Raw genomic sequence first — 24,639 nt, forward strand, 5'->3', positions numbered from 1 at the left:
GTCAAGTAGGCCAACAAAGAAAAAAAAAAGGAATCCTTTGAAGGAAAGAGTGGGACCAACCTATCAAGGTAAATGATGAAGATGACTTATGGATACTGTAAACATCTAATTATGTCTGGATAAAATTTCAACCATTTGTGAAGTGCTTAAAATCCAACCCAGTTCAAATCCAATATTTATTTAATTTTAACAAGTTTCTAAAATCAAAATTATGATCAATTTGACCCAAATATCCCAAAGTCAAGTTTAGTCAAACTTAATCAAATAAAGTCAAAATTAATCAAATTTATCAAAATTGATCAAACTTGTCAAAATGGATAAAACCCGAGTCAATTTTCAAAATTCACAACCTAATTTGAATCAATATAGATTAAAATTGAAATTTAAGATTTTTAAAACACTGAAATATCAATTTTTAAAGCACATCCTGGTTATAATTGAATATTTTTTTAATATTTTTTATACATTGAAAACCCAAATCATACTATTAGAGGTGTGAAATTATAAAAATACCCTTAAGAGTATCTTCATAATTTGACATTCCTAAGGTAAGAATTTCACAAAACACTCTAGATCATGATTTGATATTATTCGAATATTTTTAAAATTTTGAAAATCTTAATTGTTCCTTGAAATGTGTAAAATTATCAAAATGTCCCTTAGAGGTAATTTCATAATTTGACATTCTCCAGGTTGATTTTTGTGAAACTTTTCAAATTATGATTGTATAATATTTGATAATTTTTTGTGCATTCAAAACCACAACAGTATCTCGAGAGGTATGAAATTACCAAAATATCCTTTGAGGGTAATTTTATAATTTGACCTTTTTACTGTCAAATTTTCACAAAAAATTTTCAAATCTTAATTTCATTATATTTCATGATTTTTGATACTTTAAAATCCCAAAAATAGCAAGAAAACATTGATTTAAAAAAAAAAAAAAGGCCTAAAGATTGAAAATTTTGTATTATAAGCAAAATGGCTTTTTAACTTAGTTTAATGGCTATAAAAATCCAATATTTGCAGTGAATAATATGGATCATTGGATTATATGAAGAATCTTGATCCAACGGCTAACATGTGCTCATAGAAATGAAAACAAGGAAAAATTTTGGCTCTCGAATCAGTTTTAATCCTGAGGCCAAGATTTAATTTTTCAAAGATATTTTTCCATCTTTTTCAAGAGCAATGGGGGGGGACATTTGCTAAATGGAAAACTAGAGGAAGAAGTCATGAAGTGGAAAAGAGAAAAGATAGTAAAAAAAAAGAAAAAATGAGAAAGAAAAGAAAAAAAAGAAAAAAAAATCTTGGCAGCCTGCTTGTTTAAAGGTAGCATTTTTCAACATCCATCTTTGCATTTTTTTTGGCATCCTTATCACATTTTTCATTGCATTTTTATTGTGTTTCATCCATTTCTTTGTTGATTTTCTTAAAGGTTTTTATTATTATTTTGGCTCAAAGTTTGAATCAAATTTAATCCAACTAATCAATAGTTGGAGTGAAGTTAGAAATCAAGAAAGCAAAACAATCTACCATTAAAAACTAAGTTAGAGGTTCAACCAACTCTCCCCTACCATGGTTGAACCTCTTTTTGGCCTTTGTTAATGTTTTACTTGTATTTCAATGTTGCTTATGATAGTTAAATTGCTAGTTTACTTGTATTTTCTATAAACTTTGCTTGGGTAATGATATATAATAGTGTTTGGTTTATACTTTAGTTGTTCATATTTTCTTTGTTATTTTAGCTTGTTCATGTTTGGTAAATTTCTTCTTATAGTGAAAATGTTCTTATGTGATGATTTGGAAGGTATACAATGCATGTTTGGCTTGAATGAAATGAATATTACATGATACAAATCCTATAAAGGTTCGGCCATAGTGATTCATGGTTTAGTTGAACCTTATTCATCATTTTAAAAGATATTTGTTACTTTGATTCTTGTATTAGATTATGTTTTTATGATGATTGGCAATATTTTCAATATGTTTGAATGAATTTTCAATGAAAAAAAATGCTAGTTTAGTGAGTGGTTTTTGTGATTTTTTTTTTTTTATGTTTGTTTGGTTGGGTTTTGAAAAACATGAATGGTAGAATATGTGTTCAAAAGTTGGAAAAGTTTTGTGTTTGATCCATTTTGGTTCTTGAATTTTCATGCATAATATTTTTGTAATTTAATTTTTAAAATACTTTAGTTTATAATTATTTTTCAAGGTCATGTTTTTGGCATAGGCATTCATTAATGGTATTTTTGTAAATTATTTTTATCACATGTCCATTTTCATTAAACCCCAAAATTTGAAACCCCAAATTTTCAAAGCTTAAACCAAACCATAAACCCTATACCTAGACTTCAAACTTTAAACCCTAATCTAGACCTCTAAACCAACCCAAACCCAAACCAACCTTCCAACCCTAAAATCAATCATACATTTGCATTTCATTTTATCTTGTCATTATATGCATTTTATATCGTCATGCAATTATACATTATCATTCATGGTATATTGTCATACATTCATCATATTTTATTATGTTTATACGTCGATTTTAAAAAATATGTTTTCAAAGAAAATTATTTTGAAATAAGATAATACCTCAAGTAAATATAGTCATTAAGAAATATTTTTGAAGCTCTACCTAATAATAGAAAAATGAAAGAGGTGTTTCAATATTTAAACAGTTTTCATCTTGATCTAAAAAAAAAAAAGTTTTGTTTTCAAATTTTGATTTGTTTTAACCTTCCGATATAATCTCTAAGACCTTCGAGAAAACCATTTTAAATTTTTAAAGCTTCAATGCCTCTGATTAGGAGGAGCATTCAAAGATTTTGAGATTTGTAAGACCTCCGGGCATAATTTTTAAGACCTCTAAGCATAATCCCTAAGACCTTTGGTCATGATCTTTTATTTTATTTTCGAAAGTTATTAAGTTTTTGTTTAAATTTCTTTAGTTTATTAATTTACAAAAAATAAAATAAAAAAACAAAAAAATCTCTCAAAAGCATCATCCGGACAAAATTATTAATTATGTCTTTGCATTATTTTTTATTCTCAAGAATATACAAAGATGGACAGCTGTAGATACTCAATTTTTTAGGTTAATTCGAATTTATTCAATTTGCATATTTTTATTTTATCTAATTTAACATTAAATCGAATCAGGTTTGCTCAAACTTGTTCTGAAATAGTAATTTTTAATTTTATTGATATTTTCACAATTAATTAAATTAACTAAAAAAATTACAAATAAATATACAAATAAATTATTATTATTATTATTATTATTATTATTATTATTACAATTAAGCAAAAAAAAAGGTAACAAACAAAAACAAAAGGAAATTAAAATCAGAGGAAGTGGCTAACAACCACTATGAATTTTTAGACTCTATATTGCCCAGCCACTATTCTGCCCACATTTCGCCCACTATCCCACTAGCCACTATCCTACCCACTGTTCCCCCATACTACACTTTACAGTTTTAATCTCAACTCCATTACTCTACATTCTAAACATTTTGGACTATGTTGCAACCATTCGCAAATAAAAAAATCATAAAAACCAAACACCAGGAAAGAGGTCGAGCATCCATTTTTCACCTAAAAACCTTCTCCGACAATGAACCTTCAATCCATGCCAATCCCTTATTCGATCACCACCTTCAGCCCTTCAACAAAAAATGAAGCAACCATTCAAGCACCTTATCCACTATAGAACTCCCAGCATTAGACCCTATTGATTTTCACAAACCAATTCCATAGCTAGCCCCTACACATAATACAAGCCTTCATGAGCAATACCCCTAATCACCAACCTTTGTCAGAACCAACAACAACCTCGGCCAAAACCCACCACCCAGCTATAGCAATTTCAGAACCTTAGTACAACCCCTTATCAATATCAAATCAAGCCCTTCCAAAGACCTTAGCCTTCACTCGCACAAGCCACTGACCAACCCCTTCTAAAACACTTCAACTTCATCACAACCCTTAACATTTTTCCCAAACCCCACGCGAATCCTTGGCAGAACCCTAGCACCTCGCCAATAAGCCCTTTCTCCATCAGTGATCCTCACAGCCCCAAGCTCTACACCCAAGTAACCAATCCCAACACATGAGCCCACACCAACCCAACCATCATTGGTGCTATCAACCGCCACAGCTAGAAAAATCTAAAAAAAATCCTACCATGACAACAATTTAGCCAAACCAACAGCACCAACCCTACTTGTACCATACCGTGACCACCTTTTTTACCTTAAAACTTCTCTCTTATTAGAGCCTAAACCTTAGAAACAAAAAAATCATCATCAAACACAACCCTTTAGGAAACAGAACACCCAAGTAGCCCATACAACCTACCAAAAAAAACCATAAAAAAAAAGTATGAAAAAAATAACCCTCAAACCCATCACAAAAAAAAAAAAAAACAAACAGTCACAGTCCTCATTTAGGGATGAACTTTAGTCAGACAAATAACAAAAACAAGGGTTTTTTTTTTTCATTTGGTATGAGAAAAACAAGAAAGGAAAGTTGTTTTGGTGTCATTATTGGTGGCAATACGATGAGTAGCAGCATCAACAGCTACGTAATGACAACAGCGATTAACAATTGGGATATGAGATTTTGCATATGGCTATTTATTTTTTTTAAGGATGAAATTTTTTTTTAAGAGTAGAAGATAAATGAATTAAAAAAAATCTAAGGTTTTATTAAGCTAAAAAAAAAAAAAAAGAAAAGAAAAAAGCTATCAAGTCAATTTGACCCGATCGATAATTAACCCAGGGCCGACTCAATCTGAATTTATTTGGACCAAGCTTAGGTTACTTGATTCAGATAAAGCCCATGTTACATACCAAACCCAAGTTGACCTCATTTGGACCAAGCTTAGATTGCTTGATCTGGATAAACCTAAGTTGCAACCAACTATCTTGGACCTTTCCTTTGAATTACATTTTGATCAATTTTGAGGTAAATTTGTTTTAAATTTGTTTATCTAATTGTTTATTTATTTTTGTATGCATTTTTAAATAGACATATATTTAAATATATTTAATTATTTGTAATAATAAAAATAATAATACTTTTAAAATTCTTAAGTAATTAGGATTATAAATTTAATTTTAACTAATATAGTTTTTTATCATAGAAATTTAATAAATAAAAAATAATAATAAAAACATGAATTTTTCCAAGAATGAGTTCTAAGGAAGTTTGAGTAGAGATTCCTAAGAAATTTTTAGGTGAAAATTTTTTTTTAAAATATCATCAAAGTATCAGAGCATCTAGGAAAATTTTTAATAAAAATTTTATTTGCTTTGTCCCTTTCAATTTTTAGTGATAATTGACAAAATAAGTAAAGAAGATTAAAGCATAATCAATATATTTTTCATATGCATATTCTACTTGATTGTTTTGAGATACATAATTTTAAATGCAAATGAAATTTTTGATGAGGGGATTTTAGGAAGTCCAAGTAATGATTCCTGATAATTTCTCAGGTGAGAAAAGTCTTTTAAAAATTATCAAAGTATTGAAATATTTAAAAATTTCTTTTCAATATAAAAAATTTTCATTTTATAATTATTTTTTTTATAAATTGAACAGTTTTTCTTAATAAATAACAATGTGTTTTTTTTAAATAAATATTTTTAGATAATTATGTTATTACATGATTTTTAGTATTTAAAAAAAATAAATGAAAAATTTTCGATAATGAGATCTTAAAGAAATTTGAGTAGTAATCTTTTAGGAATCTTTTAGAAATCTTTAGATAAGAAAATTTACCTAAAATGTCACCGTTGTATTGGAGCATAAGATTAATTTTTTATAAAGATTTTGTATTTTTGTTTGATAAATGGCATAAAAATGAGTTTCAAAAAATACTATTTGCTTTAAAATTATAGATGTTATATTTTATGTTTTTCAAAAATAAATATGAACCATCGAGGATAGAATTTTTTGAAATTCTAAGTAATGATTCCTAAAAATTCCTTAGGTGAGATGGTTCTTTTTAAAATTGCTAGAGTATTGGAATGTTTTTAGGAATTTTTTAATATAAGTTCCTATTTATTTTTCAAGCTTACTAAAAAAAATATGTTTTTAAAGAAAATTAAGAAAATTAATTTTTAAATACCAAAATTAAGATCATTTTTGTCAATATCAAAAGATAACACATAATTAATTGGTACTATTTTTAAACAGATGTCATGGGATGATAATATTTTTTTACATGTAACTGACTTCCGAAACCAAACTGTTTTCGTAGATTCTAAAATTATCTTTTTAATAAATTTTAATTAATTTTAAAATTTTATTAAGAAGGTAAGTTTTAATAAGTGGCTAATCACACCTAGCCAAAAAAGATTGATAGCAACTCAATTTCTTTTATTTTTCAAATTCATCTAGCGATCTCTAAAATTGTTATGACACTATGGATTTCATATAAATAGTCTGAAAGACTTGGTGAGTTGATTATGGAAGAAGTGACATGATGATTAGTCAATACATGTCCAAAACTAAAATACTAGTAAAATAGCCACTGACTAATCAATACATCACCATTTGTTTTCATCTCCGTATTGCATTTCACTTACTATTTTAAATTTTCTATTCTTAGGCACAAAAGAACAAAAGGATTCTACTATGTCAATAAGTGGGAAAGAACATGGAACTATAACAATCTCAACATAAGAAAGTCTTGCCCCAACTTCAGTGAAAAGGAAAAAAAAGATTAACCATGAGATAGAAATGTGCAAAAATTGATTTTGGTTGAAAAAATCAACCAAAAACTAGTCTATAAGTTAAATCAATTTCAGTCTTTTTGGTTAGACATATTAAATTAGTTTAGGTCTCAGTTAAATCGATTTAGGTAGTTAATTTTTGATTCTAAGATTCATGAATTAACTGACCAAAATACCATATTAAATGTTATTAAAATATTTTATATTTTTATTAATTTAATTTTTTATATTCTTTTACATTTTATAATTTATACAAAACTAAAACTCTGAAAATGAAAACCTATTGCATGTTGTTACCTTTTATCTTTGACGGCCAACCCTCACCTACTAACCCTTGCATGTCACCACTACCATTTTTCGCTCAATCTCAACACTGCAAGCTTTAAATGACAACCCTCACAAAATTCAATCGACTCATCTCACCTCTCATAACTCTTTATTTGTTCTATCTTTTCTCCTATGCAACCCAACTAAAATCAAGGTAAGATCTTTAATTCTTTTTTACCTTAGATTTTATTAGTTTTTGTATATTATGTTGTTGTACAAGTAGTTTGTTGGTTTGAAAGTTGAAATAAATAAATATATATATGGATTTTTGGTTAAGTAAAACCTTGCAGTTTTTTATATATCCTCAACCTACCCTATACTTGTCTTGTTTTCTATCCAAAGCATGTTTAGCTAAACTCATAATTATCATACAAAAGAATTACAAGTTAAATAAAATTAAGTTTTTTATTAATTAATGAGTTCATAATGTTCTGCCACCCAATACTCATAAGCAAATAAATATAAAAGATCTTTTTGAATCAATATATATTTAACAAGCAATTGATACTTCTATTAAACAATCCATTTGCAATCTATTTAGTTGTGCTTTAAAAGAATCTAAGTTCTTATGATTGTGGGAATCAAGCACATATAAGGTTTTTTTAACATTTTGGAACTAAAAGGTGAGTAAAACAAGTGGGCTTCTCTTAGGTTTTTGGTGACAAATATTTTATTGGTTTCTAACTGCCTCATGAACCATCCTTCAAAGGCATAAATACCCTTGAGAACTGGGGTATGTAATATGGGTCTTTTTTCTTCCTTGTAGACATATACATTGAGTGTGCTTTCTATAAATTCATAGCTTCTACAATTAATGATGTAAATTGTTTATGCATAATGCCCTTGAATACCATAAACTAATTTTGTTTTACTATAAATTAATCAAACTTTGTTGCAATAAAATTCTTCTTCGTTGATTATACATTAAAATTATTACCACAAACTAGGTTCAAATTTTCTATGTTAAATATTATACATTGAAAGCTCATTTCCATTGTTTAAAAGAAGAAATTATTAATGGATAAATTTAAGTGATTAAACTTTTAATCCCATTAAGCAACCACAGAATCTTTTCCCTCTACTATGCAAACTCTAGCCCATATTCTTTTTATTTGAGTAGAAAATTTTCTTTTCTTGACTAATAGTATTGACATGATTTTAGTCTCTCTATCAATTAACCGACCACTTGGTGTCTCCTACTCCTGCATTGCAAATGACCTAATGATGTAAGATCATTCCTTTCATGTAGACTTTGATTGCTTAGATCCATTTTTCTTTTGAATGAATTTATTTCTTTTTCTTGCATTTGCATATATCCATCTTATCATTTTCAACTCAACCAGCACTCTGTTGTAATGTATTTGCATATATCCAATGCATTTTTTTTATATGACTATTTATTGTTTAGGTAGTTATGAAAGCATAATATTTATAACCTGTCTTTATTCATGTATTTATAAGATTGTTACTCTGGTGAGAAGGACTTAAAAATTACAAAACTTCATAATAATATTCTACACCGATTGACATGTATTAATAATATTTTGCACCAATTGACATTTATTTTATTCATGTACCAACAATCCAAAATTTTCTTGTACAGTTTTTTTTTTTGTATACTTTAATATGTATATCTCATTTCATTTTTAGCATGTAATGCATTTTTGATTGGATCTTTTGTTTAATAATTTACATAATGATATTATTATTTATTATTTATTTATTTTTTGATTGGACATTTATTTTATTATTTGATTTGCATTTATTTTTAACATGTAATGCATATTTGATTGGCATTTATTTTATTATTTTTTCAGTGTGTATAAGCTGTGTTTACTCTTAAAACTTACTTACATTTTATTATTCTTTTGTTGAAGACAAGTGATAAAGAAACTACACAAATAGATACTCAATCAATCCCTCAAGATGAAAAAGACACACATAGAACAAAAAGTGAAGTTGTGAGCACAAAATTGAAAAGAAAATTACCTAACACATGGTCAGAGTTATGGGATCATTTCACCAAATTTATTAGTGATAATGGTGATCTCAAAGCTAATTGCAATTATTGTGATAGATAATTTTATGCTCACCCTAAAAAAAATAAAAACTCTACATTAAAGAATCACATGATTATTTGTACTAAATTTTATTATGCTAGTGGTGATCCTTTTCAAACAAAATTAGTTTTAAGCTTAAGAGGAGATCCATCTTTAGGTACTTGAAAGTTTAATCAATATGCTATTAAGAGAGATGTGGCTAAGATAATTATTATAGACAAATTACCTTTTAGATTTATAAAAGCTAAAAGATTTAATCGATGCATGTCTATTGCTTGCCTTAAATTTTGTATGCCATCATGGTGGATAGCTACTAGGGATTGCTATCAAATTTATATAGATGAAAAAAAATTTTTGAAGCAATTCTTAAAATCATCTAGTATAAGAGTATCTTTGATCACTAACACATGGACCTCATTATAAATAGTCAATCATATGTGTCTTACTACTCATTTTGTAAACAATTATTATAAACTTAATAAAAGGATTTTAAACTTTTGTCACATTTTTAATCATAAAGGTGAGGCTATTGGTAGAGCAATTGAGAAATATTTACATGATTGAGAGATTTATAAAGTCTTCATTATCACAGTTGATGATGCTAATTCTAATGATATTGCAATTTCTTACTTGAAGAAAAAATTTTAATAATGTAAGAACTAGTATTATAGAAGGCAAATATCTTTATTTGAGATGCATTGCTCATATTGTTAACTTTATTATGACCAATGGGTTAAAAGAATTGACTGATTTAGTTGCTCGTGTTAAAAAGACAATTAGATATGTGAGACAATCACCCTTTGGATTAGCCAAGTTTAAAGAGTGTGTTGTCAATAAATATATTCAAAGTAAAAGCTTGTGCTTAGGTGTTGACACTAGGTGAAACTCTACTTTCTTGATGTTAGAACAAATTCAAAATTTTGAAAGTGCTTTTGAGGCATTTAATAATGTTAATCCTTATTATAGAATTGAACTTTTGTTGGAAAAGGGTGCCCAATCAAAATGATTAGCAATTGAATGTTGATGTTGAGTTGAGTACAATGGCTAAGAGAATGAAAGATAAGTATGACAAGTATTGGGAGAACATAGAGAAAATGAATATATTACTTTATATTGCTTCTATTCTTAATCTTCAAAAAACACTTTTATTTGTGGAGTTTTATTTTATGAAAATGTATTCTCGTGATCAAACTTTAGTGATGATTAAGAAAGTATAAAAAAACATAGTTAAATTATTTGATAAATATAAAAACATATTGTAACCTCAATCTAAACAAATTGGTGATAACAACCATGCAAGTCAACCACCACCGCCCACAAATGAACTTGGAACTATGGACATATATGGCTCACAAGCTATTATGATTAAGTTTAAGAAGTTTAGGAAACAACAAGGTAGAGAAGAGAATAAATTATAGTTGGATAAATATTTTAATGAAGAGCTTGATACTGTTAAGGAAAAGGTGAACTTTGATATTTTTCTTTGGTGTATACTTAATATGCATAGGTTTCCTATCTTTTTTCATCTAGCTCATAATGTGTTGGCAATTTATATATCCACAGTTGCTTTTGAATTTACTTTTAGCATTGGTGGCCGTGTACTAGATATATATAAGAGTTTTTTAACTTCTAAACTTATTCAAGCTGTTATTTGTGCTCAAGATTGGTTACATAAAGCTTCAGATTTTGATTCAAATACCTTAGAAGATGAAGTGAAACAAGTTGATAAGATTGATTTGAGTAATTGTTTTATTATATCAATATTTTTCAATGCTTATTTCTTTAAATATTTTAGTTAAAGCTAACTTTTTATTTTTTTTTATGTATTTTTAGATTTATCCAAGATTAGATTGGACCACATAATTAATTAGTAAAATTTATTGATCAATTAAGGTAATGTTGGCATTACTTATGTTGAATGTGATCCATACAGTTAAATCTTTTTCTTTTAGATAGTTTTAAATGGAATAATTTTTCATTGAATTATGCTTTGCTTTTATTTATTTATTGTTGAAATTTTAAAGGGTGTTGCTGCTCACTGCCTTCTATTTGCTATTGCTTGCTGCCTATTGTTGCTTGCTGCTCATTACTACTTGATATCTATTGGATATTAATGTTTGAGATTTGAAATTTAAGTGTTGTAATGGGTTAAGATGTTTGTTGTTGCTTGTTGAATGTTGTTTGAGAATTAGACTTTATGGATTCTAATTTGCTATGTATTGTATGTGTTTATGTTGTTTGAGACTTAAACTTAGACTTTGTAAAGCTTATATTTAGATCTTATTTGAGTATTGGTCACTGATTTAGAGCTTGTGTATTAGTCACTAATTTAGAGCTTATGTATTACTCATTGATTTAGACTTTATGAAGCTTGTATATTGTTCACTGATTTTTTTTAGACTTGAACTTACTATGTATTGTGTATTGTTTACTATTCATTAGAAGCTTAGACTTACTATGTGAAGCTTGTGTTTATGAACTATATGAATCACATTGAAAGTTGAATACAAGAAACAAGAAATCAAAATTGATTATATTAAAAAAATCGACCAAAATTGACAAGATTCAATCGGTTCAGTTTTCTCGATTTTATATTACTTTTTTGTCAGTTCGATTTTATCTTTAAACTAAGTCGATTAAATCAGTTTTCAAGTTTTTCAAACTAAATTAATCGAACTGGCCAATTTGTTTAGCTCTACCATGAAGATTCTATACAACCAGATTGAATACCAAGATTTTTGTTAGTCTATTTTTTTAAATGAATTAAGTATATCTTTTGGGTACATGTTTAATATTTTTTTTGCAAACTAGGCATGCATTGCATTTTTAGTGGTATTGATACCAACTAATTGTTTATAGTTCCAAGTTTGATAGTTAATTTTTGGGTTTTGAAAAAAGGTTTAACATTTTTTTTATACCAGGCTTGAATTATATGTATTGATATTGATACAAATACTTGTCTAGTTTTATAACCCTAGGTTTAATAATACCAAATATTCTAGTCATTTTTTGTTGTAAATGTAAACAACAATGTTTTATTGAAAACATTATGGTTTATAATTTCAAATATAAATGAAAATATATAGCTTTATGGTTGCAATCAACTTCTATTTGGTGGTATCAATTGATAATATATAGTTTGTGTTATTCATAATAAGTATTACATGAAGGAAATTCAAAAGCAAGTAAGTATATTATCATTAACCATATCATAATTCTATACTATATACACCTTTGAATGACAAAAAAAAGTTTGCATATCATTAAACAATATATCATTCATACATGTATAATTACTCACGGTAGAGCTAACATACCATTCCTAATCATATCATCCTTACTTACTTCAAATACAAAATATACTATTAATAAACTAAACATCAAATCCATTTTGTATAGTCTTTTTTACTTTGCTTTTATTTTTGTGTCTAACAGAACATTTTTCAATCTTGTATGTAACATATCATTCTCAACTTTCAATACAGCAACTTCATCAAACAAATCATCAGTGTTAAACATTATTCTTTTATATTCATTTTCACTCTTCAACTCGATATTCATTCTTCTTAATGCTTTGTTCTCATCCTTCAATATTGGACTCTCTCTTTTTAAACCTCTGTTGGCATCCCTTAAATTAATAATCTATAGATTTAGATGTTCATCCTCAATTGGTTTATCATGCCAAGCAAAAAATCAACACCAATTTCCCTACATACATCATACAATTCAATTATACCTATTATCATACCAAGGACAATCTTATTTTTAATCAAACTTCAAGACCATGCTTTAGACTCAATATCAATATTCAACATTCATGATTAATTCAGATATATCTGATAGTTACTGTAGCTAAAGAAACACCTTCTAGGATTATCATCACTTGTTGAAGTGACTAGAAGAGCCTTTAATCTACAATAATAGTACACTGACTCACCTCCATAATCATAGGTTTCTAAAACAAAAGTTAAATTAAAGACACTTTAATTCAACATTCAGACATAATATAAAAGTTAATAAAACAAATGTGAATCTGTTGTCAGTGTAAGGTTTAACATTCTTTGAACCCCTAACTTTTTTGATAAACCCTAAACTCAATATGTTGAATATACATTCAAACTTAAAAAACAAAGTTACCATTCATGGATTTTTTGTAATTTTTCATCGATTTCTCTCTCTCTCTCTCTTTACAATTTTAGACAAGTTTAACTTAATCAAAATGTGAAAGAAGACAATCCACATGTTATAATAAGAAATCACTACGTTAAATAGGAACACAGATATAAGACTACAATCAATGTAAAATTGTAAAAAAATTTTAAAAACAATTCTAATAAAAAATATAACCCTAACCTATCAACCCAATCTCTTTAATGTAGTGATCAGGGTCTAGAGTATTCAAAAATCTTCTTTTTCAATTTTGTGAAAATATCAATGAGAAAAAATAAGAGATTGCAATCAATGTGCAAAAAAATTTAATGATAAGAAAATGAGAAAAATGATTCATCGCACCTGTTCTTGTTTTCATTCCAAATGAGAGAAATTAAAAATTTCTTCATTAGAGTTTATTTATAAGAGAAGTCAAACCCAAATCCTCTCTCATTTTCAATTAACTCTTTTAAGTTTTCAATTTCAAGATTTTGATTTTGTTTTAAAGTTAAGTTGATTTAAGATTTGGGATATGAGAATAAATGAGAAAAATGAAAAGATTTAGGTTAAATGGTTTTTGTTTCTATTTTTTGTTTTGATTTTTTCTCAATTTTAATTTTTTTTGTTAATGATATTAGGGAAATATTAAGTTGAAATAATATTTAAAAATAAAATAAATTATTAATGCTGATTTGGATTTATGTAAGCCATATGGCAAGCATTTTAATCCATGTTAGCAATTAATAATAACAACCAGTCAAAATACCATGTTAGCAAAGTCAACAACCACCTCAGCAAATCAACAGTCATGTCAATTATCTTAATGGATAAAATTTAACATTATTAATGATTGGATTGAGACTATTAATGATTGGATTGAGATTATTAAATCAAAATAGTATAATAACTAAATTTTTTTGAATTAGAGTTGAGAAACTAAATTTTCAAATTTTGAAGAGTACATAGACCTATGATATATTTTGACAATTAAAAATATGTAATATTTTAGATGATAACTATTTTTATATAGACTTGTGTTCTCATTGATGTTACATTTTAATTATTTTTTATTTCTAATCAACTATTGTTTTACATGTTATTTTTTATTTTATAATAATTCTTCAAAAAGGAAATAACAAAAAAAAAAATAAAAGTATAAATCAAGTGAAATATTAATTAACTTTTAATGATAATGCATATAATTACTTTGTTATCCAGTTGAGCCAAACTAAATTGTAAGAAATTCAAAGTTGGTAATAAATTTCAAATTGAACTACATTTAAAACAAATTTACTTATTTATTAAATAATAATACATCAAGGGTACTATAAAAATTTTGGGTTATGCATGGCTTGATTCAAAATGAAAACATAATTTTTAACAAATATGTATGTAAATGTTAAAAATTATAGATTATTGCTTGATTATGAAAGGAAACTTCTTTTTTTTTTAATTCTTTTGGAGGAAATCAAAACCTAATTTTTAATGATACATATAGGATGCAATATGAGTCAAGTTGAACCTAGTTTTGAGAAATTCAAAATTAACTTATTATATACAATTAACCTAGTTCTATCTAAGCTCAAACTTAATTTACATAAGATTTAAAAAAGAAACTTGAGCTTAGCTTGTATTATATACAAACTTGAACGTATAGCTTGTATTAAGATCATGTATAAGCGTACTCATGTACTTGATAGTAAGGTTCAAATTCAATAAAGTTTGAAAAAAATTAATTATTTATAAAATTATATAATTTCTTTTAAAATAGTGATAGTGTAATAAATATTTCAATATTGGATAGTAGCCAAAATCAATCTTTATTAATTCAAAACTACTTATTTATATAATCAAATGAAATATATCTAATTTAAAAGATATTGTTTGATTACTGTCTCTCACAAACAACCAAGAAAAGTTCAATTTAAATAACATTGTTGGTACTTTGCAAAGGTGAACATTAAGGCATTTGTACAAATGGGCCGAAGTCACATCAACTCTATTTGAGATTATATTATTATGGATTTAAATTTTTCACTTATTTTTGAATAGATACAAGTTTAAATATTATACTTTTTGCTTTATATCGACATCAAACTCTCACTCTCTCTCTTTTTAGCTTTATGCTTGATATTGATGGCTGATATTTCAATATCAGGTCGGGACATAGGGTTATCAAAAACCATAGTTTCGAAGGGGATAGTTTTACAACTTATTGTAGAAATTGATGACCTCGTCCGATGATTCCATTTCAGGATTTTTTTTTTGCATCAAAGTTTTAATATATATATATATATATATATAAACATACACACACATAAAATCCAAAGCAATCGATAATGATGTGGTCAGCAAATTAACACATCAGTCATTGGGTATAGTTTGTGCATGACTTTCATGTGGATTTTTGCAACCCTAGCTAATCATAGCAATTGTCATACAATTTTCCAACTATCCGTTTCCAACCATGCATGAATTGTTGAGAATTCATCAAAAAGTATCATATATATGGAGCTTAATTATTGATATGTATATATATATGATACTTTTTGATGAATTCTCAAGTGTCCAAAACAAATCAGAGCATTCTTGAGCTTCTTTTGTTCTCACTCCTTTATTGTAATTTCTTTCCTGCAAGCTAAGCTTTTCCAACTACCAACAACAGATTAACCTTAAACCATGTCATAGCCATGAAACCTAACTTTCTTAATTGTAATTTACCATCTTTGGATCAAGACTCGCTATGGGTTAAACTAGAACTCAAATGGGAGGCGTGATACTATCCTTATCTCGATCGATACAAATCCAACATTTTTTTTTTTGGGTGCATTTCCACACCAATGGCGACTCTACCTCACTTTCAACAAGGCTTCATGCCAATAACTCTTGTCCACACCATCTTTTCCAAAATCCTTCCCAACACTTTTTATCCATAAATATATATATATATTTAAATTTTACTGTTAAATTTGAGAGACCAAAACTTAAATTAGAATCATTATTTTTATTTGTATATAATTTGAAATAATTTATGTTAAATTTAGTATATCATAATTTGTATTAGACACTTTGTAGATATAAGGTGTGTAAATTGAAATATATTACTTTTGAAAAAAAATTGTAGCTATTAATATTAAGATGAAAAATCTGCTACATAATTTTATGTTAATAATTCAATTAAAATTTAAAAAAAAAAACTTTTAGTTAAAAAATATGGCGGGCCGAAGGGATAAGATATCAATATTAAAAAAAAAAATTGACATCTAAAATCGAGGGCCCACGATCAATCCGAACCTAAACTTGATACGTGACCTAATTTCAGAATTCTAATACCCATATAAACCATATTATTCAAAACACGGCCCAACTCCTAATCTCCCAATTCGATCACTGCCGTCCACGCGTAAACTGAGAATTCGTGGGCTTCAATATTTCCTATAAAAATTAAACTTAGCTAAAAACCCTACGGGTTTTCTCCGATCCGCCGAAGACTGGACAGAGAGGGCCATTTACTCTTTCTTCTCTCATCTCTTCATCTCTCGCTTCTCTCGGGTGCCCCTTTTCATTTTCCTACCACCTGCCTGGTTTCCTAGAAAGTGCTGAAAAAGAAAATGTAATGAACATATTTCTCTTTATTTTTGTTTTCTTCTCTACTTATGTTGTTTCTATTAAGTTTTCTCCTATAACCAAGGAGAGTGATAGGGCTTTTCTTTTCACTTTATATTATAACCTGATTTGTATGCTTATATTTAATAATTTAATTTCGTTACTGGACTTTCGGCTATGAGTTTTAGGTTTCTTCATCGTTATCTATTCATAAGCATTCATTATTTACTGAGCTAATAAGAGCTCTGTAGTGCGGCTGGGTTTTGTATGAATCTTTTTTCTCATTTTGTATTTCTCGTTTTGCTGTAAAATGTGTTAAAAACACTAAATTTTGAAGTTTATGTATGCAAATTTTTGCGTATGGACAGTAAATACGTGGTCGAAGCTCTAGTTCAATCTGATTTGTAATTACAGTTTCTTGTTTGAAAATTCCTTTTCAAATTTTTATTGATCCCACAATGCAGATCTTGAAGATGTATACATCAATGAAGAAGATCCACAAAGATAAGGATGCTGAACCAACAGAATTCGAGGAGTCAGTTGCCCAGGTTTTAAAATGTTATAATGTTTGTTGCACTTGAAAAGATTCTGAAAGGGTGTAATACTGGATATGATTTCATTACGTTTGCACTTATGTTTGTATCAGGCATTCTTTGATTTGGAGAATACCAACCAGGATTTGAAAAGTGACCTCAAAGATCTCTACATTAATTCAGCTGTGTAAGAATGATTCATTGGGATGCATTAATTGTAAATCATTTATGTATTTTTCCATCAAATGATTAATATAAATTTGTTCAAATGCAGCCAAATTGATGTTTCTGGCAGCCGAAAAGCAGTTGTTATCCATGTCCCCTACAGATTGAGGAAAGCTTTTCGCAAGGTTCATGTTAAGCTTGTGAGGGAACTTGAAAAGAAGTTCAGTGGCAAGGTGAGAAAAGTTGATTAGGTCTTTTAGTTTACAATTTATTTTAAGTGCACTACCATTTAAATACAAAATTCAGTAACAATTCTAATTCGCATGCGTTGCATAAGATGCTATCGTCGGTTGAATTGCTCTTTCCAGACTCTGATACATTTAAGTTACACAAGAAACAAGAGAAATAATCATGTTTATTGTTTTATTCATAAATTGATGTCTTTGTGAACTCTTTTGCATGATCTAGCTTTAATGTTTTACATAAATTTCTATTTTGTACTTATAGTGATGGTTATTAAGTGGTTTGATTGATATGCGCATGTTCTTGATTTTAAGTTTTAACTTAGTTTATACATATATGATAGGATGTGATTCTTATTGCCACCCGGAGGATATTGAGGCCTCCAAAGAAAGGTTCTGCTGTTCAGAGGCCACGCAGCCGCACATTGACTGCTGTACATGAGGCAGTGCTAGAAGATATTGTCTTACCTGCTGAGATTGTTGGGAAGCGCACTAGATATAGAATTGATGGATCAAAGATAATGAAGGTAGAACCTTGCTGTCATATAATTATTAGGTTGCAAAATGTTGATGAAAAAGTCTCAAGTGATGAGTTGAAGACCTGTGATCTTGAGAAATTTTTTATATATTGGGTTCAATCGTTCCTGTTAATAATGATTGTTGTCATCTTTCATGGATCTTTAATTTTTTAAAGGCTAATGTTGATTCATTCTTTGCCACCCTTGTTTGGCAGGTCTTTTTGGACCCCAAGGAACGAAACAACACTGAATATAAGCTCGAGACCTTTTCTGCAGTTTACCGAAAGCTTGCCGGAAAGGATGTTGTGTTTGAGTTCCCCGTTACAGAGGCATAGAGAATTCCTTTTTAAGTGTTGTGACACTTTGTTTCTGGTCTTTTTCCCCGAAAATTACTGTTTGGGGCAATTAAAATTTTGACATTTATGAGGTGCTAAACAGTTAAGTGCCATGGTGGATTCAACTTCTTTGTGTGGTATGCATTTAGTGGTGTAGGATTATGAGTTTTAAAAGGTTTTTATCAGTTGGCAAATTTATTTCTCGCCTCCTTATTGTTATTGAAGTAAAGATTAGGTTTACAAGATCAAGGTTCCAACAAACAATCGACGTGGGTTCTGTTTTTGAATAGAACAATTCATTGCTCCATGCAATAAGCAGATCAGAAAGCAGGTCCGATTCCAGGTTTTGAAGACTTATTTCAATAATTCCATTTTGCTTTATTGGTTAGGGGCTTAGTTCTCTTCATAATGCCATATTTAAGGCATGGGAAGCTCTTGGGATTATAAATTAGAGTGCAGGCTGCAGTCATTGAAATTTATTTGTTTAAAAAAATTTGAATGATGATGTATTCATTGATACCAAAACGCCAATGTGAAAAAAAAAAAAATCAGTTTGCCTTGTTTCTTCACTTTTGATCTCATTTTGGGCATGAATCTTCTATGCCAGAAAAGTAAACAAATAGGGGCAAAAAAAAAAAAAAAAAGAAACATAGAAACATCCCCTGACCAAAATGGAGATGGTCTTAACTATTCAGAAAGTGAATGATTCAATAAGTAAAGCTTCTTACACAAATATGGGAGACATATGGTAAGAAAGTCAGCATCTGATGAAGCATGTAGACATTTAAGTTGTCTATAAATTATAAAATCATGCATAAAGAGGATGAAACGCTAATTGAACTAACCGAGACTATGGAAGCATGTTTACCTCAAGACAGTATTACAAGACCAAGATACATTGCTCCACAAAGAAATAAGAATGATATCAAACCCCTGCCATAAAGAATTTTATTATTTTTTTTAATTCAGGAGACAACACAACCTAAGATTCAACAGCCTTGCTGGTCAAATCTTAACAAACAAGGAGATAAAGTAATCTTCATGCATATATTTATCATTAATTACTCTATAAACTTCAATATTTTCACCAGATGACAACCCAACCAACGCCATTGCAATGACAAGGACACACTTCTGTGAATTTTTCGGCATCACTAGAGTTAACTCTAGTGAGATATGAAGTCATCATATATATCTGTATCATCAGGTATACAATGTAAAGAATCAGTAACTACAAAACAGACATGTATGTAAATCACCAGATTCAATGTTTCTTGCTCCAAAACCATACCATAGACTGAAAACAAGCTTGTTCATTACACCTGCAGTAAGGAATAGCACTTTAGTCTGCTCACACTAAAAAGGGGATAAAAAAACTGGGCATGATAGTCAAATTTCAGAAAAAAAGTTCAGAAAGAGAACAAGACATCCATTTACCAATAAACAGAATAATGTACCGAAGTATACAAATCTTTGTTGTTTCTTGAAGAACCCAAACCACACCAAGGAAAAGAACAAAGCCTGACATCTCAATACATAGGGATTAATGTTACTCACATGGTATATCAGTCAAATTTATTCAAGCTATCAAAAGACATACCAATACAAAGTCCTCTTAGTGTCCACTGCCAAAACAACTTAAAAGATAATCAAGAGCCATACAAACATAGAATAATAGTAGTGACAATGCATGTTGATGCAGTTAAATGTAAAAGCAAGCCAAATGTTTATGAAAAGCTATTATTTTTATTTTTAATTGCAAGAATATGACTATTTTGTTATAGACTGAAAAGAGTATGTCTTATTTCAGGGCTTTGTGCTAATATCTCTATATCTTACATTCAATGTGGTTTTGGTTCCCTTTTATTCCTTCAATTTTTGCATTCATATTCCAAAAGAACCAAACTAAGTTCCAAATAACCTTGCAAATGCAATCTAGCATCTATGATCTACCAATGAAATATAAAAAAAAAAAAAAAGAAAAGCCATCCTAGGTATTCATCAATACTCACGTTCTTAGCTACACAGAGTACAACAAATAGAGCAAAGATAAAACATCCTGCAGCAATTCTTGCAGTCAGAAGATTTGTCGATGCTAGTATCAAAACCATTCCCCAAAAAGATGAACCAAGATCTGAAGCGTAACAACAAACATTAATTCTGGTAACAATGCAGGCAAACTCACAAAGAGTTAACCGATAGTGAATCCAATGTTTTAAATTTTATATCTATGATAGCATGCATGAACATATTAATACATGGATGAAAAAGACAATTCAAAAAGGCTGTAATTGGAACGTAATGTTGACATAATTATGCATCTATGTGAGCATGTGTCTGTACATATGTGCCTTTATCTGTTTTGTATGCAAGCAGTTAAGGAATAAAGAAGTTACATCCGGCCAGCAAGATTAACCAGTATATTCCACCACGTGTCTTTGTGGTTCCACCACCATCTGCATGAACCTGGATCCCTTCCACCTGCATATTTCATCCCCTTAGAAATTGGATTACACATAACAGACAACATTTCAAGGTTATGCAATCAACAAAGCACTGCATTACTTGGAATTTGACCCTTCCAAGATGCACCAATCGGACAGCATCACGCAGTAAGCCAAATAAGTTGCCCAGGCAGCACCATGGTTACACATAAAAATGGAACTGACCGACCTAATATTTTGTCATTCATTGATCCTATGCATAGGCATTATGGTGTGATTCACAGATGCAAGGACCCCTAACCATTTTACTAATCCTGTGTTTGGAAAGACAAAAAGAATTACCTGTCCTATCAAATCAAACCATTACATGAAAACAAGAATGAAACTTTTCCTCTATGTGAGTGAAATTCATCTCTATCTCCTACCCTTATGCCCTTCATTTAATTAATTGAGAAATTTAATGATTTATTTTACATGATTACTAGCTTACTGCAAGCACTTTATTTGATGTTTTGGCCCAAAATCCAAATATGATATAGATTAAACTTTTCTTCTCATTTCTAAAATCACTCTTTAATTGCAAAATTGTGAATTGTGAATAATATACACTCAAAGTTGATTATACCGAGTTTCAAACTTAATTTGCATAAGGCCATTTCGTTTTATATCCACAAGGCTTTGATCCTTGAAGGACATACATGGTTAACGTAAACATTGGTGCCAAGATGCTTCTTTTTTGCTTTGTCTTTTCCTTTTTGACAGTTAAGGGTGTTTATATTTTCTCTTTTGGAAAGTTAAGTTGGGTGAGGGGGAATTGAAGCTAGAACCTCATCTTTAGCAGTAAGGTTTGGGTACCATCAGACGATTGCCTTGGCTACAAAAAAAAAAAAAAACTGTCCTAGTCTGAAAAATGCGAGTCAAGTACATATCTGTAGATGTGTTACTTCGATGCATAAATGACTAGAGTGGGCAATATATTCATGGAGTAAATTCTACTTTTACTAAATAAAGTTGAGTATCTCTACCAATAAACTTGTGAGCTGTATATTTTCATATAGACTGCTCAAAGAGATGAAACTTCAGAGACACTAGCCCTGAAGTGTGAAGAGTATGTCTGACTCCCCGGTGGTTTTCTGACTGTATATGGATAATTTTACCAAGCAATATGTAAGCAGACAATGTCAACAAGTTCTTCATAGAACTAGATATATTTCATAAAGAGTTACTGATAAAATTAAGATAGTAATCCCATAGCCACATGCAAATGATGTTGCTTGAACATGAAAAGAATTAAGATTGCCCATTATTTAACAAAAAGAGATACAAAGGCCAAAAAAACTTTGATTAGCATAAAATATGATCAAGAATTTTGGGGAAACAACATTGTTTTCGTCAAATTGGCATCTCATGTCTATCATCCCCCCCCCCCCCCCCTTGCACAACGATTTATTAACAAGGTTCAGTGAGTAATTTCTCCACTAAAAAACAGAAATTCAACATTAAGACTGGATGACAATATTGCTTTACACTGGGCAAAATAAAGCCAATGCACAATCAACATCTAACAATAATGTACAGGAAAATGCTAATTACTGAGAGACCATGTCATCATAGTGAAGGATTAATACATTAAAAGTGAGCATTGCTAACCAAAGCATTTTTCTAACATTTTTAAAAAATTATTATGAATTTCAAAAGATAGCATGTGTGAACGCAAAGAAATACTTACATGACCACATGTGAGTTTACAAGCAAAAGCATGGCTTGCCTCATGAAGAAATACAGTCACAAGCTTGAAAGGTGTCAGAATCATTGTCCTCCACAGCTACAAATATAAATAAAGATTTAAACCACAAAGCAGAAACATTGCACAATGCACACGGAGCAGAAAAACATCAAAGTACAACATGCCTAGAAATTGATAGCATATAACAAGACTTCTAATCAGCATAATATTTTTAAAAAAAAGTTCAGCATATTATAAATCTGCAATCAAATAATAAATCTGCTTTCTAAATGACTGAATTTTAAGTAAAATTAATTTTTAAAAAATTTCAGTAGGCTTGACACTTTTATCTTAACATCAACAAACTTTAATGAATCGATTCCACATCAAAATTGGCTAAACTTTAGCACAATTTGAAACAGGATGAACCATTGTCTATAGCTTGTACTAAAATTACTAAATCAGTAGCACCATACACTAAAATCAATAAATTGTTCTTGGAGAATTGATATGTAGAGGCATGCACCACAGGAAAGCTTCCAAACAGACAGCACAGCATTTATTTTTCCCAAATGCCTTTTCAGCCAAAAGTGAAATCTAATTTTATAAGTGAAATCTAATTTTATATCCCTTAAACCTACAGTTATAACTTGTTGATAAGCTCAGATTGAATCCAATTACTAGAGAGAGCAGTGATCTTGAGCAACGAGAAGCAGGCTTTCCTTTCAACAAAATGTACATGCAAAATTTCAATGCACTATAAATAAATATGCATATGGTTTTAGAAAAGTACTAACCACTTTACTCCAAAGAACCAAAAACTTCCACGATTTAAAACAAAGCCCTTTCTCACCTCCCCATTTCCCAAAAAAAGAAAAAAAACAAACAAACTATCTCCCCCCCCCCCCCCAAAAAAAAAAAAGAAAAACCATTGGCATTTTTTTATCAGATATGGAAAAAAAAAAGAAAAGGAAAGTGGCATAGATTTGGTAAACAAGTAAAAGAAGAAAGAGAAAAGGAAAGAGAGATGTACCGCTAGTATAACAACAGTGCAGACAGGGACAGTGACAAGAAAGACTGCTTGCTCATGGTTGCAGCAATTTTTGAGTTCCAGTTGGGTTTCAGTTTCATCATCTCTTTGTTACTGAGAAATGAGAATGACCCAACAACTGCAAACACTTTCCAAATTGGATTTATTGTTCAGAGAAAGAAAAAGGAGAGAGTTTGGGGGGTTCTGTCTTTTTGTTTCTTGATCTTCTCTACTCAAAGAAGGTTGGTTGGTCGCCAGTTTGAACCAAATTTGCTTTGTAATGTTCCAAGTTTTTGTTTCAGAAATGTTGTAGAAGACCGAGAGTGGAAATACCGTTCAAAAGTTTTCTTTTCTCTTCTTCTTTATTTACGTTTCCCAGTGATCCCAAAAGAAAAGGTTATACAAGTAATCTTCAAAAAGAGGAAGCATTTGTTTTTTAAATGTGGGTTGCAGAAACAACGTAATTTTTATAATAAAAAACTCATGCTTAATAAATTTATTATTAAATCAAATTATTATAATTATATTTAAAAAAAAAAAAAGTACTTTATGCATTAACATCAAGCTTTTAAATTCTGCCACAGCAGTTAAAGAGTTGAGAAACATCTTGATCAAATGTATTCATATAAATTAAAAAATTAATTAATAAATTCATACATGTCAACATCTTGGTAATGAAATTTAAATTCTTCACAATCGCCCAAATACAGAAAGTGGTCTTTGTTTTATATCATCTATTTAGTGTTAATTGTATACTT

At 29.1% G+C, this 24,639-nt stretch overlaps 2 protein-coding genes across 2 annotated transcripts; one reads left to right on the plus strand and one right to left on the minus strand.

Annotated features, from left to right (window-relative positions):
* Positions 1-16,737: 16,737 nt before the first annotated feature.
* On the plus strand, positions 16,738-18,875 carry LOC111316897 (small ribosomal subunit protein eS7-like). The gene is made up of 6 exons (XM_022919135.2): positions 16,738-16,895; positions 17,353-17,436; positions 17,535-17,608; positions 17,696-17,819; positions 18,173-18,355; positions 18,562-18,875. Exons 2-6 carry the CDS (start codon positions 17,362-17,364, stop codon positions 18,679-18,681), a joined length of 576 nt encoding a protein of 191 aa, XP_022774870.1. The 5' UTR covers positions 16,738-16,895; positions 17,353-17,361; the 3' UTR covers positions 18,682-18,875.
* Positions 18,876-19,094: 219 nt separating this feature from the next.
* LOC111316905 (uncharacterized) lies at positions 19,095-23,694 on the minus strand. The gene is made up of 7 exons (XM_089765802.1): positions 23,649-23,694; positions 22,855-22,950; positions 21,078-21,162; positions 20,282-20,306; positions 20,119-20,202; positions 19,973-20,003; positions 19,095-19,876 (listed from the first exon to the last, which is right to left on the minus strand). The coding sequence occupies exons 2-7, from the start codon at positions 22,936-22,938 to the stop codon at positions 19,766-19,768; spliced, it is 420 nt and encodes a 139-aa protein (XP_089621928.1). The 5' UTR covers positions 22,939-22,950; positions 23,649-23,694; the 3' UTR covers positions 19,095-19,765.
* Between the last annotated feature and the right edge of the window lie 945 nt (positions 23,695-24,639).

The sequence above is a fragment of the Durio zibethinus genome, chromosome 9 (assembly GCF_047325235.1).
Source record: "Durio zibethinus cultivar Kanyao isolate XHJ-2024 chromosome 9, ASM4732523v1, whole genome shotgun sequence".
NCBI classification, from domain to species: domain Eukaryota; kingdom Viridiplantae; phylum Streptophyta; class Magnoliopsida; order Malvales; family Malvaceae; genus Durio; species Durio zibethinus.